At 39.7% G+C, this 15033-nt stretch overlaps 1 protein-coding gene across 9 annotated transcripts in view; it reads right to left on the reverse strand.

Moving 5' to 3' along the window:
- Positions 1-112: 112 nt before the first annotated feature.
- The window catches only part of FAM118B (family with sequence similarity 118 member B), a 46599-nt gene continuing 31678 nt past the window's right edge, over positions 113-15033 (reverse strand). For 8 of the 9 annotated variants that reach the window (XM_057695413.1, XM_057695416.1, XM_057695418.1 and 5 more), the window contains 5 exons: positions 8662-8889; positions 5985-6113; positions 4550-4835; positions 874-933; positions 113-639 (listed from right to left, as the gene is read on the reverse strand). In XM_057695413.1, the coding sequence (XP_057551396.1) occupies positions 626-639; positions 874-933; positions 4550-4835; positions 5985-6113; positions 8662-8889 (717 nt within the window). In that variant the 3' untranslated portion in view covers positions 113-625. The remainder of the gene's footprint in view (positions 640-873; positions 934-4549; positions 4836-5984; positions 6114-8661; positions 8890-15033) is intronic. The other variant, XM_057695412.1, reaches the window with a different exon arrangement.

The following is a 15033-nucleotide window of genomic DNA, read 5'->3' on the forward strand; positions in this document are numbered from 1 at the left end:
AGAATGAGATCAGCTGTCCCCAAGGAGAAAGAAAAGAACTTTTAAAATTTAAATTTGGCCTGTACCTTTGCAGGTTAGGAGTTTTCTAAAGTGACTCAAAGTAGAGCCAGGGCCCTGGGAAGTAAATGAACAAGCTTTTAATACAGCTCAATTATGTAAAATACTGTACACTGTAAAAGATCTAGAAAACTAGAGCTTCAAGTCATATTTTAAAAAAGCCATTAAGCTTAATTGAAAAACCAAGTAGAGTACAAAACTGCAACAAGGGCCACAGTGATCCCATGGCGTCTAGATCCCAAGTCCATGCAGAGCTGCAGCCACAGTCGGTGGAGATGTCCTGTTAATCTGCTGTGTGGACACGGGCCTGTCCAGGCTGGGGGCGGGGCAGGGGTGACACTTGGGTCCCTTGTCACGCATGTATTGAAGCAGAACAGGCCGCAGAAGATCAGGAATCAGCCAGCACAAAGGATTAGGTTGGAGCATCCCCTCACTAACCCCAGCCTTCAACCTCTGGGTTTTGGTACTTCTTAGGAGCTGTTTTGGGTTCTTGTAAGTTTACTTGTTAAACACTGTCCACAGTAGGCCCTTACAGCTTGGTCTAATGGTGGTGATTCCTCTAGCCCTCTCATGTACTATGGTCTGTGGAGAAAGAAAAGGTAGACAAGTAAAGTCGTTTCACAAAACAGGTTTATACATCTAAAGCTGCACAAATTTAGGTCCAGCTTAACCCTTCAGAAGGCAAGACACAAGACACTGGGAAGACTTGGGAGGAAAATATAGACTCTAAGTCATCATTCTCCAAGGTCTTAACTAAGTTCTGGGAAGACATTTTCTGCTGACAAACGACAAACAGTAGAACAGGAAACAGTATACCTCTTATTTCACTGTGTGCTGTCGACGAGCCATTTAGCTGGCCTTCTCTCACCACGCCTGCTAAACAGAACACATATCAGTATCAGACATCTGATTGAAAAGCTAAAACTATTAATAATAGAAAAGCAACCAACTAAAGGGAGATGAAAGCACATGGTCTGACTAAGAAGGATGACGTTATTTAGTAATGCACACATCAGGCAGGAGAGTAAACTGGTTAGTCTACACACTACATATTAAACAACAGGGAAGCAGTGAGGTCCCTAAGTGCACTAACATTACTTGTGAAAAAAACAAGTGTGCTTGCTGTCCCTAACTGGTCCAGAAGGCCACGTTTAGATAAAAAAGTTACTCCAGCTGGGGATGGGAAGCAGCATGTAAGGGGGCAAATTCAAGTAGAAGAGTGAAAAGTAGCAGACACCCCCACGGTGTAAAATAGAGCAGTGCTGTCCCATCTGGTGCCATTGGCCAGGTGCTGTTTAGTTTTAAATTAAAAATTCTGTTCCTTGGGGAATTCCCTGGTTGTCCAGTGGTTAGGACTCCGAGCTTCCACTGCAGAAGCCTGGGTTCCATCCCTGGTTGGGGAACTAAGATCCCTCAAAATGAGCGGTGAGGCCAAAAAAAAAAAAAATTCTGTTTCTCAGTCACACTAACCACACTTCAAATGCTCAATGGCCATGTTGTGGCTTGTGTACAGTACTGGATAGAGAAGATAACAGAATATTCCTGTCATTGCAGAAAATTCTATTGGACAGCACTGGGATAGATAACGTGTAGGAAGAGGTTTAAAACTGAACACACAGGAGAAAAGAACAGCAATCAGAAACATGGCCAATTAGAATATAAATAAACGAAAGACAGCACTTGAACACACAAATTGCTATTCTCCTTTTGGAAAGCACTTCAGCAGTATTTACCAACCACTAAAATGTTTGTGCCCTTTGACCTAGTAATTATACTGAGAACCCATCCTACTGGCAAAAGGAAAAACTGTAGTGATGAATATACCATTCATTGCAACAGGGCTTACAATAGAAAAAAACTAGATATTGCCTAACATGGGGGAATAATTAGGTAACTGTGACATCCACACTGGATTATAACACGGTCATTAAAAACACTGGTTGTGGGGACCTCCCTGGCAGTCCAGTGGTTAAGACTCCACTTTGCAATGCAAAGGGGTGCGAGTTTGATCTCCGGTCTGGGAGCTAAGATCCTACATGCCTCACTGGCCAAAAAACCAAAACATAAAACAGAAGCAATATTATAACAAATTCAATAAAGACTTTAAAAATTGTCCACATCAAAAAAAAAATATTGATTGTGCAGCCATGTGGGAAAATGTATGATGCATCACTGAATAAAGGAAGTACCAGGACTGTATGTATACTTTGTTTACAACCATGAAGAAATGCACAAGGAAAGCTTAGATACACCAAAGCTACTGCTTCTGTTACAGTAATGAATTTATAAAAGAATTATTTTCTTGTACCCATTACTTGATTTTTCTGAAATAAATGTACTGGGATCCTAAAGAATCTTTTGAACCCAAGTAATTTTCACTCTGCAAAAGCGAGTACACAGCATAATGGCAGGCACACAGCAAGAACTCAGGGTTAAAAAACAACAGCAGCAAAAGACCTCTGACCTCTCTTTGGTATTTATCTACAGAGACTCAAAACATAACCACGGATGGAAGGTAAGCTTGACTCGTCTCAAAACAAAAAAGTGTTTTTAACCTACAACTGCTCTGCTAGATTTCAGATCACAAACTCAGCGGCCCATTCTAATAAAGTCCCTGGACACACTGAAAATCCTTGATTTTTAACAATTCACAATACCCTAATGAGTGACAACTTCAGGGAGAGCCACACTGCTAGGAAGCCCATGCAGCTAATGAGAGTCTGTGCTGCTCCACAATACTTCTGATGACTTTTGTTAAGAAAAGGCTTTGAGTAATAGGAACAGCTGTCCAGCAGGGTTTTGTTCTTTGCCACCCAAGCATCTTCCCTGCGTGGAACATCTCAGAATACAGATCAAAAGAAGTAAGTAGAGCTTGGTTATGTACTCCTTGCCCAATAGGAAAGCCTACTGAGAGTCCTACGTGTGGCAAACAGCAGAAGAATCTGGAACACTGCAGGACAGCAGAAAACATATCCCCAAGAAAGAATAGCAAGTTGTTTTCACAAAGGAGATAAACTGGAAGATTTGTCTTTTTTAGGTTTTTTTTTTAAAAGTCTTCTGGAAAAAGGGTAGGTCTAGTTTTCAGCATTCAGTTATGGTGGTGCCTTTTACAAATCCTGTTCCATCAAAACAGACATGGATAATAACAGCTTGTGGGATTTCTTATCACAGGAGAATTGCACTTGAAGCAATCTGGTTCAGAAAAGAAACCTGGGCATGATGACTGGGTACAGGACAAGTTCTCTATTAAATTACCTGTACTTTAATAGGCTCCCTAATATGCATTCAGATTGTCAATGAAAATGCACATTGGCACATAACTTTTCAAGAATATATTCTACACACAGCAGCAAAGTTTCCTTGGAACAGGGTGGTGAGTCAGAATGGCCATAGCCTGGGGCCTGGCTTTATTCAAACTAAGGTTTTAAAAAGCATCCTCCAGTTTAGCTATACCAAAAAGTTTTGCATTTTGTAGGGTGACTGAGAACGTGCCTGGAGCCATTAATAAAGTGAAACTTTTATTCCCATGAGCTTTCTTGTCAGAACCTGGAGGCAAAATGTCGAGTGAGTGGTACCCCTAACATCTGACTTTAATTCTACCATAACAGTTTCCAAACAGCATTTTTAAAGTGTGGTTTTTTTTGTGTTTGTTTTTTTTTCTGTCTGTAAAGACAACGCATAATCATAGAAAATACTAACACAGAAACAAAATATTAAAAAAACCACGTTAAATCCTACTACATAGAGATAACCACAGTTAATTTAGTAAACATCATTCCAGATACTTCTCATACAAGCACAGAAACAAAAATAGAATATATCTAAAATTTTGTATGCCAGGGACTGACCGTGGTGGTGGCATTTACAACCTGCCTTTTTTTTTTTTTAAACTCACAATATTGTATCTCATATTATTTTGGGGAGTAAAAGCATTTTTTCTTTAATGGCTTCATATGTATTTCATCAATTAATAAATGGTGTATCTACAGAATCCCCTATTTTCTGGAACATTTTAGGCTGCTTCCAATTTTTGCCATTTATCTACAACACTGATTACATCCCCACACCTGTATCTGTGTGCAACTGTATCGTATAATTGTGCAAATGTCCAATGATCTCCTTAGGAGAAATTTCTCCTAAGATAAATTGTATTGAGTGGGATTTCTGGGTCAAAGTTTTTAAACTTTTGAACATATTCCAAACTTCCCCTTCAGAAAAGCTGTACTAACTTTACCTTCCCACCAATACTACACGAATATATTTCTTTCTTCACAGCCTTAGCCAAAAGGGAGTTATCCTTCTTCTCTATTTTGAAATCTAAACTCTACTTTCATTTCACTGATTAGTCTAACACGAAGACTAAACATGATCTCCCTTCATAATCCGGTCAGGATTATATTCCTCATTTTGGCGATGACTTTACCCACCACAAGCACATAAGAGGCTGAAGAGCAGTTGCCCTCCAACCCCTCAGTCTCAAAACTCATCTTACCTGACCTTCCCCTCGTGGAGATCTCACATGTCAGTCGCTTGAAGTATTCTGGAAGGTCAGCATATTCATTTCCATAGGAGATGACCTTAATCCCTTTGTCCAGCATGTTTTCTCGAAGCTTCTTGAACTCATCCACATCTCCTCTCCGAACCAGCATGAAATGTTCCAAGTCAGACTTATGCTTGACAGCCTCCAGAAAAAGGGCTTGGAAAGTGGTGTCATCCACAGTCCAGCCACAGCCCAGGAAAAGGAATGACTTGTTTTCATAGAGCTTCTGAATCTCTCTCTTGTAGGAAAAGAAACAACATATTAATGACACTGTGAAGACATGTCTGAAACAAAAGAGTCAACAGGGTCATAACTGCTGCATTTAGCAGACTATGATGAGCGACTAACCAGGATTTAACAGGGTAGATGCGTCCTGTGAAGGAGTCTGATCTCCTCATTGTTTATTACTGTAACTTGATGACTGCTCTAAAATTGTACCTTTACCTGGCATTCTCCCGCAGGCTCTCTATTCAGAGTTTCACTAATCTATGCCTTACAGTTTATTTTTTAGATCTATGTGCCCAGAGTCCATAAGGCAATGAGTAGTCTTCAATTTATCTTACTCTTTCCATTTTCTTCCTCCTTGACCATATCTGCCTTTTTTGCTTTACAGAATGAGCCATGGAGAACCAGAGAGGAGAACTCCATCACCACATTTACTCAAAGAAAGGCGGACACTTAGAACATTAACATTTATGTGTGTATACATGTATATACATATGATGTATATATATCCCACACACTACATAAATATAGAAATATTAGAAATGATTTTGCTTAAGGGATCACTCAATGTCGATGACAGATGCAGTTATAATAGATGTTACAGAAAAAACAGGTGAAAAAAAGTTCCTTTATACTTTAGGAAACCACATTTTTTGGTCTTTTTTTCACAAAGAAAGCTTCCATTTTATCACCCTATCCAAATTTTTTTCAATTTTTTTTCCAGTGAGCAATAAGTGAATAAATGTGACGGTTCAATATAAACCCATCACCATTTACATAAAATCTCTTTAGAATGTATGCTCTAGTAGTGACTGGTCAGTGAAAAGCTGCAGAAACTAGTTTTGGTATAGAGAGAATTATTACTACTATATAAACCAAGGGAGGAAAGGAGGTTAGTAACGCATTCTTTGTATGTGAAGATGATGCCAACAACAGAGTGCCACCTGCTGGCTGTCAATCAAGAACCTCAGGGCTTGACGCCTGAACAGATGTTTTGACATTTCCTACGATGGCAGGCACACCCACAAGCTAAGAAGCACGGGAAGCTAGACCTTCCGATTTTAATGAATGAAAAGAAACTGTTATCCTTGGAAGACCAGTGATGTATTTAGAGGTTTCCCAGGAAGGCTTTCCCGAGAGCAACAACGTCGGCACCACTCACCATAACCTCAGTGTTCCTGAGCACATTCTGATACCCAGCTGGGTGAAGGACGATGCCACTAGGGTTGGTGTAGACCCCATGGATGTGTAAGACGCTCAGCTTCCGCTTCTCCTGAGCCCACTCGAGGACCTGCACAACACAAACACAGCTCAACGAGGTAGGCAGAGCTGAGCACCTGCTTCAAGGTCCCAATGGGCAAGAGGCTCTTTTGAGGACCAGGCTTCTGACATAACTCTCCAGCTTCACAGGGCAAGAATGTGGCCACCGATGTGGCCTCACTTTCTACCTCAGGCATGACTGTTAGGAGTGATAGTAGCAAGTCTGATGATTTCTCTTGGAAAGTAACAATCAAAAATTAGAATTTATTCGTCATCATTTGCAGAAACCATAGGGGCTCTTTCCACTGGTGACACACATGACAGCTCTGGATGGCCATTTCAGGAAGGATCCCCAAGACGTCAAGCCTTGTATCGAAGCCCTGGTCTAGTCCCCCTTCACACTTGCTCCAGGCGTGGCCTTGTGGCTTGCTTTAGCCAACAGGGTATCAGCAAACATGAGCAGAAGCTTGGAAAATGCTGGCACCACGAGTCTTATTTCTCTTTTTCTGCTTTTGGAACCCAGCTACCACATGAAGAAGCCTGATGGCCCAGCCGACTGCTCGCACCGACAGACATGCAAGCAAGGGCATCCTACGCCACCCAGTCTGGCCACCAGGGGACCGCAGCCACGTGGGTAACCGGCAAAATCAGCAGAACTGCCCAGCTGAGCCAAACAGCCCAGCTCAAGCGGCAAATTCACATTATGACAGGCAAATAAAACGTCATTCTAAACCACAAAGTTTTCAGGGTGATTTCTTGTGCAGCAATTGATAAGCAATAAAAGAATCACTTCAGTCACCTCTGAGTTACCTAAAAGGCCACCAATGAAGAACGATCATTTAGATGGCAATGATAATAAGGGCCAACTGGATTTCACGGTTCCATTTTCCCCGGGACTTGAGACAGTATAAATTTATTTTTATAACATTCCAGAGAAACAAGGTATGGATTAGGGAAAAACAGTCAAGAGGCACAGAGACTTAGAATTAGAGCAGTAGTACTAGGCTCTGTTCTGACTACCAGTCAATGGCTTTAACCCTTACACTTTAATATTGCCCCTAAGGTAGACTAAAATACAAAGCAAACCTTGAGACTCCAGGATGAAAATGAAAAGGGAAATCTCAAGTCTGACAGATATCCTTAACTAAAAACACCCTTATGCTTCTGATGCTGGTCACGATCTTTGGAGATTACATCAGAAACAGCATGGTAGTTGTTTCTTGCCATTCCTTTTTTAATTTCATTCAATCATTTATTAATTCAAAAGTATTTCTGAGCACCTACTATGTACCAAGTACTACCTTAGGCATTAGGGTAAGTAGGGCTGACTTGGTCTCTGTCCAAATGGAGCTGCTATTCCTCTGGGGCAAACAGCCAGAAAACAAACAAACCAAAATGAAAATGGAAACTGACAGCAACTAGTCTTCACTGAAGAAATGAACCAAAAATTAAGGGTGGGGCCCCTCTTAATTAGGATGATCAGAGAAGACCAGTCCAAGGAAGTGATTCAAAAGTGGAGACCTACAGGTGAAGAAGGAGCTGACCATACAAAGCATGGGGGCAGCAGGAGAAAACTGGTCTTCACGGCGCCATTTCTCTAAATTGGATTTCTTTTTACAACCTGACTTCAAGGGCAGCAAAATCACAAGACTGGCATTATAGCTACTGTCCTGGCAGAGGCAGTACTGTGACAATGAAACCCAGTGGAGGAATCATTTGTCTATTCAAATTCTACTTAGTCAGGCTCTAAGTGGGACAAAAAGGCAGGTTCCCAGGAAAACAAAGTATAGAAGGAAAATTATAAAAACTACAGGGCAGGACAAATGAGACCCAGTGGCAGTTTGTAACCTGTTTTCTTTTTTATTTCCTTCTTCAATCATTATGTCTCTGACATCTTTTTATGGCAATGAAAACATTTTCCCTTTTATGGCTTCAGTGTATTTCATCAATTAAATGGTGTTATCTATAGAATCTCCTATTGGTGCTAGATTTCAAATTACAAACTCTGGTGACCATTCTAATAAAAGGCTGCTCTCATTAGAAGACATAGGTGGACATCTATAATTCCATATTATGGGAGATGGCCTAGGTATAGTATAGGCTACATTTAAAAAAAAAAAAGTCTGCTGAGGTGTCCTTGGAATATTAATCTCAACGCAGCTGTCACTTGGCCTGAAACTTGCTCTTCAGCCATCAAAAGTAGTTTTCATACATTTCCAACAGATGCCATGAAGAATATAACCTAACAGAGAACTCTAAATCAATAATGCACCAGCTGATATTATCTGCTGTTAAAGACTTAGATCTTACAGTTCACATGGCTTCCTATAACCTTGTTTAAAATCAGGTGAAACCATCAAAACTCACAGAACTGAACCCTTTTAAGATTGGTGCTTCTTACTATACACTGATTTTCTCTCAAAAACCAAAAACCAAAAATCTAACCAGGGATAAGAGTCTCCCTTTCTACCTCTCCATAAATACCAGTACTATACAATATTCCCAGCCAGAAACAGTATTTCTCATGAGGACACAATCCGCTGGCCTGAAGAAGAGATGAACTAATCCTTTACTTTTACCTTCTTCTCATCAGTAAGGTCAAGGGATTCAAGTTGTTTTCCCTGATCTGCTGCATACAGTTCCAGGAGATTGTCAAAATTGGTCGTTAACACCAGGGCTCCATTTTCCATCAAGTGGAGAACTGACTGAAGTAGCTGTTTTCCAGAATCTTCCATCTTTGACTCCAAGTCATCAAATACTTCATATAAACAGTCCTTGAAAAATGTGGATCGAACATTACTAGTACGCTGGGGAAGGATATAAGAGAGCAAAGTTAGTTCTAGGTGTTTTGGTAGGTCATTTGTTTTCATTAAATAATAGCAATGTTTTGAAGAGTACTTTGCACGTAAAGGTAAAATGCTGTCTCCCTCACAGGGTTACAGCCGCCAGGAAAACAGGAGGATACATGCCGAGTGCCAGCACAACACTTAGCACACAGCAAGTGATCCCCACTGTTACATCATATACAAAGAAGCACACTCTACATAGGCATTTTTACAGAATAAAGAGGCTGGGCGTGGCGAGAAGAGGTGTCCACTGCCAGAACTAAAGGAAAGTTGGGGCAGAAAGCACCGCACCAACTACCCTTTAAGCAGGCCTCAGGGAAGAAGACAATACTTACCGTTAAACTCTCCTTCTCTGGGGAATAACCACGAAAGGACAGCCCTAAATGTGTTTTAACATGTTTTTCTAAGCCTAGGTGCTTTTTACAGATGCTGATGGATTTAGGACAAACTGCTTACCCTCTCCCTGCCTGCTTTCTCCCTGGTATAATTTAGCAGCTTGTTTACAAGGCTGCTAGGAAGAATACTTAGTATATGATAAAGGTTACCAAAAATCTGCATTTTGCAACTGTTAAAAATACCAAACATTAATCAGTTCTGAACAGGCTCCCTATTTCTTAACATATGGTTCATTTAAATAACCGCTTTCCCAGCTCTGTTCTGAATACTACATGTAAATATCTCTGAGCACTAATGAGGAGATATAATACCAATCTCAAGTGGGAAGCTGGCTTTCTAACTTAAAGGACAAAGTCATCCCTGGGAGGAAAGGAATTTGAAACAGGAAAGTAACTATGTAATGTGCTATAACAAATATCTGATCCCTGTCTTATTCCTGTAGCAGCATTCCATTAGATAATATGGAAGCAAGAATCAGTTCTTTAAAGGCTCCATTATTCCCCATTCAAACTCCAAGTAATTGCAATTAGCTGCTAGATAGTAGACTAGCAATAATTCTTCTGTTATTCCTCAAAGTAGTCCCCCTACCTTCCTGGTCTCCTTTGTACACCTTTCTAACAGCACTATGCTCTGACAAAGATCTGTTTCCATGGAACCATGTGAGCAGATTCATAAAACACACTTCAATTTGCCAAGTGTGCTTCCTGTTTCAAAGTATTTTATGAAATTACCCATTTTTTCATTATACCTCCCAAATAAATGGTAAATTATTTTCACAGGAGAAAAATGAGGACTCAGAAGTAAAACAGTACCTCTGCCTGGTGATGACACACCCAGAAGTTTGTCTGGTTCTGTTGAACACTGTTCTATGCTACATCTACCACGAGACAGGCTTCTCACTGTACCCCGCTGTCAGTGGGCTCAGACTCCTTTCTAGGGCTAACTAGATGGTAGAGCTCACAATTTATGTGGCTAAGAATGTGGGTCACGTTTTTCAACTTTTGTCCGTTCTCTTTACATCACGGAATAAATTATTACATCATGTATTAGCAGCCCAGAGGCAACCAACTAGGGACTCTAACACTTAATCAGAATAATCTGATCAGAAACAGTGAAGAATTTATCACCCTAGTTACTGAATTTCACTACATACAAGAGTCAACTACTATTGAACACCAGGCACTTTTCCAGATTTGTTATCAAAAATATGGTGCCCCTTTAACAACTATCAAATTATAATCCATTTACCCTATCATCTTGTAATCTCATTTCTGGGAATATATTCCACAGATGTAATTGCAAACAAATAAAATGACATACACAACATTATCACTGCTCTGTTATCTGTGACAGTAAAAGACTGGAAACAAGCCAAGTATCCACACGCAGAAAACCAGTATGGAAAGATCTCCAGGATGTACGGTTACATAAAGCAAACAAGTGCAGATCAGTACGTCTAGAATGCTACCTGTTGACTTGGGGCTGGAGGCAGTAAGACAAGAATAAATATAATTCTATTTGCCTGTTTTTTGCAAAAAGGAACACTAGAAAGATACTCAAGAAGAGTAGTGACCAATCGGGGACAAGCCTGGGGAAAGGAGGTAGACAAAGCCATAAGTTCCAGCGACATGCCACGATGTATGTAAACCACCTGCACCACATTGATTTCTACTATGTGTGTGAACAGTACCCATTCAAAAAAGCAAAATTAAGTTTAAAATTAAAGAACATGTTGTTTTAAGAACTTCCTTGTTTTCTTTTATACCTTCATTTTGTACTCTGATTTCATACACACAGGGTCAAACAACACTATAATCCAGCACCGGTTTAATCATTATGCACACAGATAACAACAGGTACACATGGGTGTGGGTATACTTCCTTGCTTCTAAGAAAAGAAATACAAAATGTTAAAGCCTGAAAATAGAAGTCATGAGTCATTTATTTTAGCTAACTATCTTTGGGTCCTATTTCTTTCAGTTATTACATTTTGCATATCAACGTAGAGAGGAAGAAAAGCAGCTTTTGTAGTTGCACCGATTTCCTCAGATTTAAAATGAACTTCTTCTCTCTTGAAACAGGTGACCCTAGAACTGAATTTCCCACCAGTGGCCTCTCTAAGTAAAGACAAAGGAATGAAAACAAACAAGGAGGTTCCATGGTCAAAAGGAAATGCCAAACTCCCACACACATTTATGGACACTTTCTCATTCATTTAAAACAGTGAACTGAATCCAATGTTGCTCCATTTCCTCCTACCCTGTAACTCTTATCCTTCTGATCTCAGGCACAGTAAAAACAACAAAAAATCCTGACATTTTCACCAAGTTACTAACATGTACAGTGCATTTACTTTGTGCCAGACACCTCACTTACATTTTCTCACTTGTTTTTCCAGGGGGTTAAGTAGCATTATCCCAGTTTTACAGGTGCAAAAGTAGATTCTGAGACATTAAGTGATTTGCCCAGGGTCCCAGTGCCTTTAAATGGCAGTCTTTCTGATTCTGAAACCCAAGATCTTTGCAATGCCATTTCCCTGCTGTAAGAAACTGGCTCGGCAGACAGGCCTGTTAACCTGTCATATTACTGTTGTTTGTTAGATTCTTATAACAAAAAACCAAAAAGGGACATTTTCAGAGACACGCGAAAGTAAAAAAGAGGAGTATTATACCCCCCCCCCCGCCCCAAACGTACCCACCATCCAATTTCAACAATTATCACACATGGCCAATCCTGTTTAACCTAAACTCCCCTCCACCATACCCCGCCCCCTTCACTGAAATTTTTCTGAAGCAATTCCCCAGCATTATATCATTTGGACACTTCAACAATTTCCTAAGATAAGGACTCCCATTTACATATATAAAAAACGTCTGCAATACCACTACCACACCTAAAAAAAAAACCCCACAATAATATTAATTCCTTAACAGAAAATAGAGAGTGTTCATATTTCCCCGTGTGTGTGTGTGTGTGTGTGTGTGTGTGTGTGTGTGTGTGTGTGTCTCTTTTAAGCCTCTGGATTGCCTGTTTTGTTTTCTTACACATCCCCTATTGGAGTGGTTTTCAAATGTGGCCCATGGATCCCATGGATCCCTAAGATTCTTTAAGGGGTCTGCAACGTCAAAGTTATTTTCATAATAATATTAAGGCGATACCTGTCTTTCAAACTGTGTTGTATATGCGCTGATGGTACAAAAGCAATAGTACGTAAAACTGCTGGTGCCTTGGCGTGAATCAGGACACAGGCACAGTGGAACCCAGCTGTGCCAATCATCACAGTATTCTTCACTACCAAAGACTGACAGTAAGAACAGAATGCCAGTTTTCCTTAAGAATATTCTTAATGAAGCAGTAAAAATTATTAATTGTATTAAACATTGACCCTTGAGGATGTGTTCTTCTAATATTCTGTGTAAAGAAGAAACAGGAAGTACACACAAAGCACTTCTGCAGACTGGAGTCTGATGCGGGTCTTGAGGCAAAACACTCATGATTATTTTGAGTTTTAAGCTGAACTAGCCACCTTTTTCCATCAAACATCATTTTTACTTGCAAGAATGACTGACAGACAAACTGATTATTCAGATTTGAGTATTCCCAGCATTTTTGCAAAAAAAATAAAGTGAGCCTGTCATTTTGAGGAAAAACTACCCAATGATCGCTGTCATTGCTGCCAATGATAAAAGCTGAGCCTTCAAGCAAAAATTGGAGTTTTGGAAAACTTTTATCTGCCACCATGAGCTTGACAACTTCCAAATACCTTGGTGATGAAACGGGCAGTGATATTAATGGATACAGTTTTTTGGACGGGGTAATGAAATGTGTCAAATTCTGGAAGATACATATAGCTCAGTGAAGCAGTATTTCCCCAGTGCCCAATGGGTGATGCCATAAAACCATGCGTGGGGAGAAGATTCATTCTAAATGCAAGATGGATCACGGATCTTAATGCAACAGAAAAAAGGAAGTTCAGATTCCATATCACTATTAACATATATGGATATGATTTGATTTCAGATTCCTTACAGCTGTTAATCTTTAGGAAGCCATCACTTACTGAATTTTTGGTGTAGTATCAACAAAGAGTATCTACGATTATCCAAAGAGTATCAAAATACTTTCTCTTTTCCAAGTACATAACTGCGAGACCTGATTTTTTTCGTATCCTTAAACCAAACCACACACACACCGAACTGACAACATAAAGCAGATACAAGAATCCATTTTCCATTAAGCCATTGAAGAGATTTGCAAAATGTGAAACAATACCACTCTTCTCACCAATTTATTTTTGTTTTGGAAAATATAGTTGCTTTTCATAAACATGTTATTTATGTAACATGTAACAGGTTTATTATTTTAAAACGAATTTAGGGACTTCCCTGGCAGTCCAGTGGTTAGGATTCCACGCTCCCACTGCCAAGGGCCCAGGTTCAACTAAGATCCCACAAGCTGCACAGCATGACCAAAAAAAAAAAAAAAGAATTTAACATTTAAAACCTTTCTCAGCTTTAATTTTTAATACTGTGAAGATGAATAGATACAACCCACAGAAGCAAAAGATGTTTGAGATTCTCAATAATTTTTAGGAGTATAAAGGCGTCTTGAGACCAACAAGTTTGATAATTGCTACTCTATTGGAACTGACACTACTCACCCTATAACTATACTTTAAGGTGAATACTAAATCTTCATCCAAAGATAATTAGTGATTCCAGTTTGATATTTGGCTAGTATACATTTATTGACACTGACTTTAAATTCTCTCATTACTTTCAATCATAACTAACCCAACTAGCAAGGTCATGCTTTCTGTTCTCAGGAGACCATTTCAATGGATGAGCGAAGGCTCCAGCCAAGTGGCACCGCAACATTGCAGACGAGTCTTCCTGGACTAATTCAGCACTCTTTGTCCTCATGAGCGTGTTCTTTTTCTTCCCCCCAGAAAGACAAGTTTTATTAACTGGCTGACACACTTCTTTAATACTTTTCCCTTATATTTTGGTGCTATATACTCTTTAATTACTTTTTTATAACGACAACAATTTTGTATTTTTGTCTTTTCTTGTATTTTTGTATTTTGTATTTTTTTGGACATTAAAAAAGTTATGTATGCTTTCTTCCTCTTTTCTCTCAAGTGTACTTATCAGACATTAACACTGCCACTTTCACTTTCCATTGACTAGTGTTTGAATCATAACCAACTTTTCCATCCTTTTACCTTTATTTTTAACGGCTTTATTGAGATATAATTCACATAACATACAATTCACCTATTTGAAGTGCACAATTCAACGGTTATCTGTAGATCCACAGATACATACAACTGTCACCATAATTTTGTTTTGCTTTGTTTTGTTTTTTTGGCTGCACCACACAGCTTGCGGGATCTCAGTTCCCCAGAGACTGAACCTGGGCCGAAGCACTGAAAGCCCGGAAATCTAACCACTAGGCCACCAGGGAACGCCCCACTACAGTCAATTTTAGAAAATCTTCATCATCTCAAAAAGAAACCCTGTACCCTTTAACTACCACCCTCCTGCCCTCCATCCCTGTACAGTCCTAGGCAACTACTAAACTACTTTTTGCTCTAACAGATTTCCCTATTCTGGACATTTCAAATGAGTGGAATCATCTAATATGGGTTTTTTTGTGATTGGCTTTCACTCAGCATAACGTTTTAAAGGTTCATTCATATTGCACCGT

Source organism: Hippopotamus amphibius, chromosome 9, assembly GCF_030028045.1.
Source record: "Hippopotamus amphibius kiboko isolate mHipAmp2 chromosome 9, mHipAmp2.hap2, whole genome shotgun sequence".
NCBI lineage: Eukaryota > Metazoa > Chordata > Mammalia > Artiodactyla > Hippopotamidae > Hippopotamus > Hippopotamus amphibius.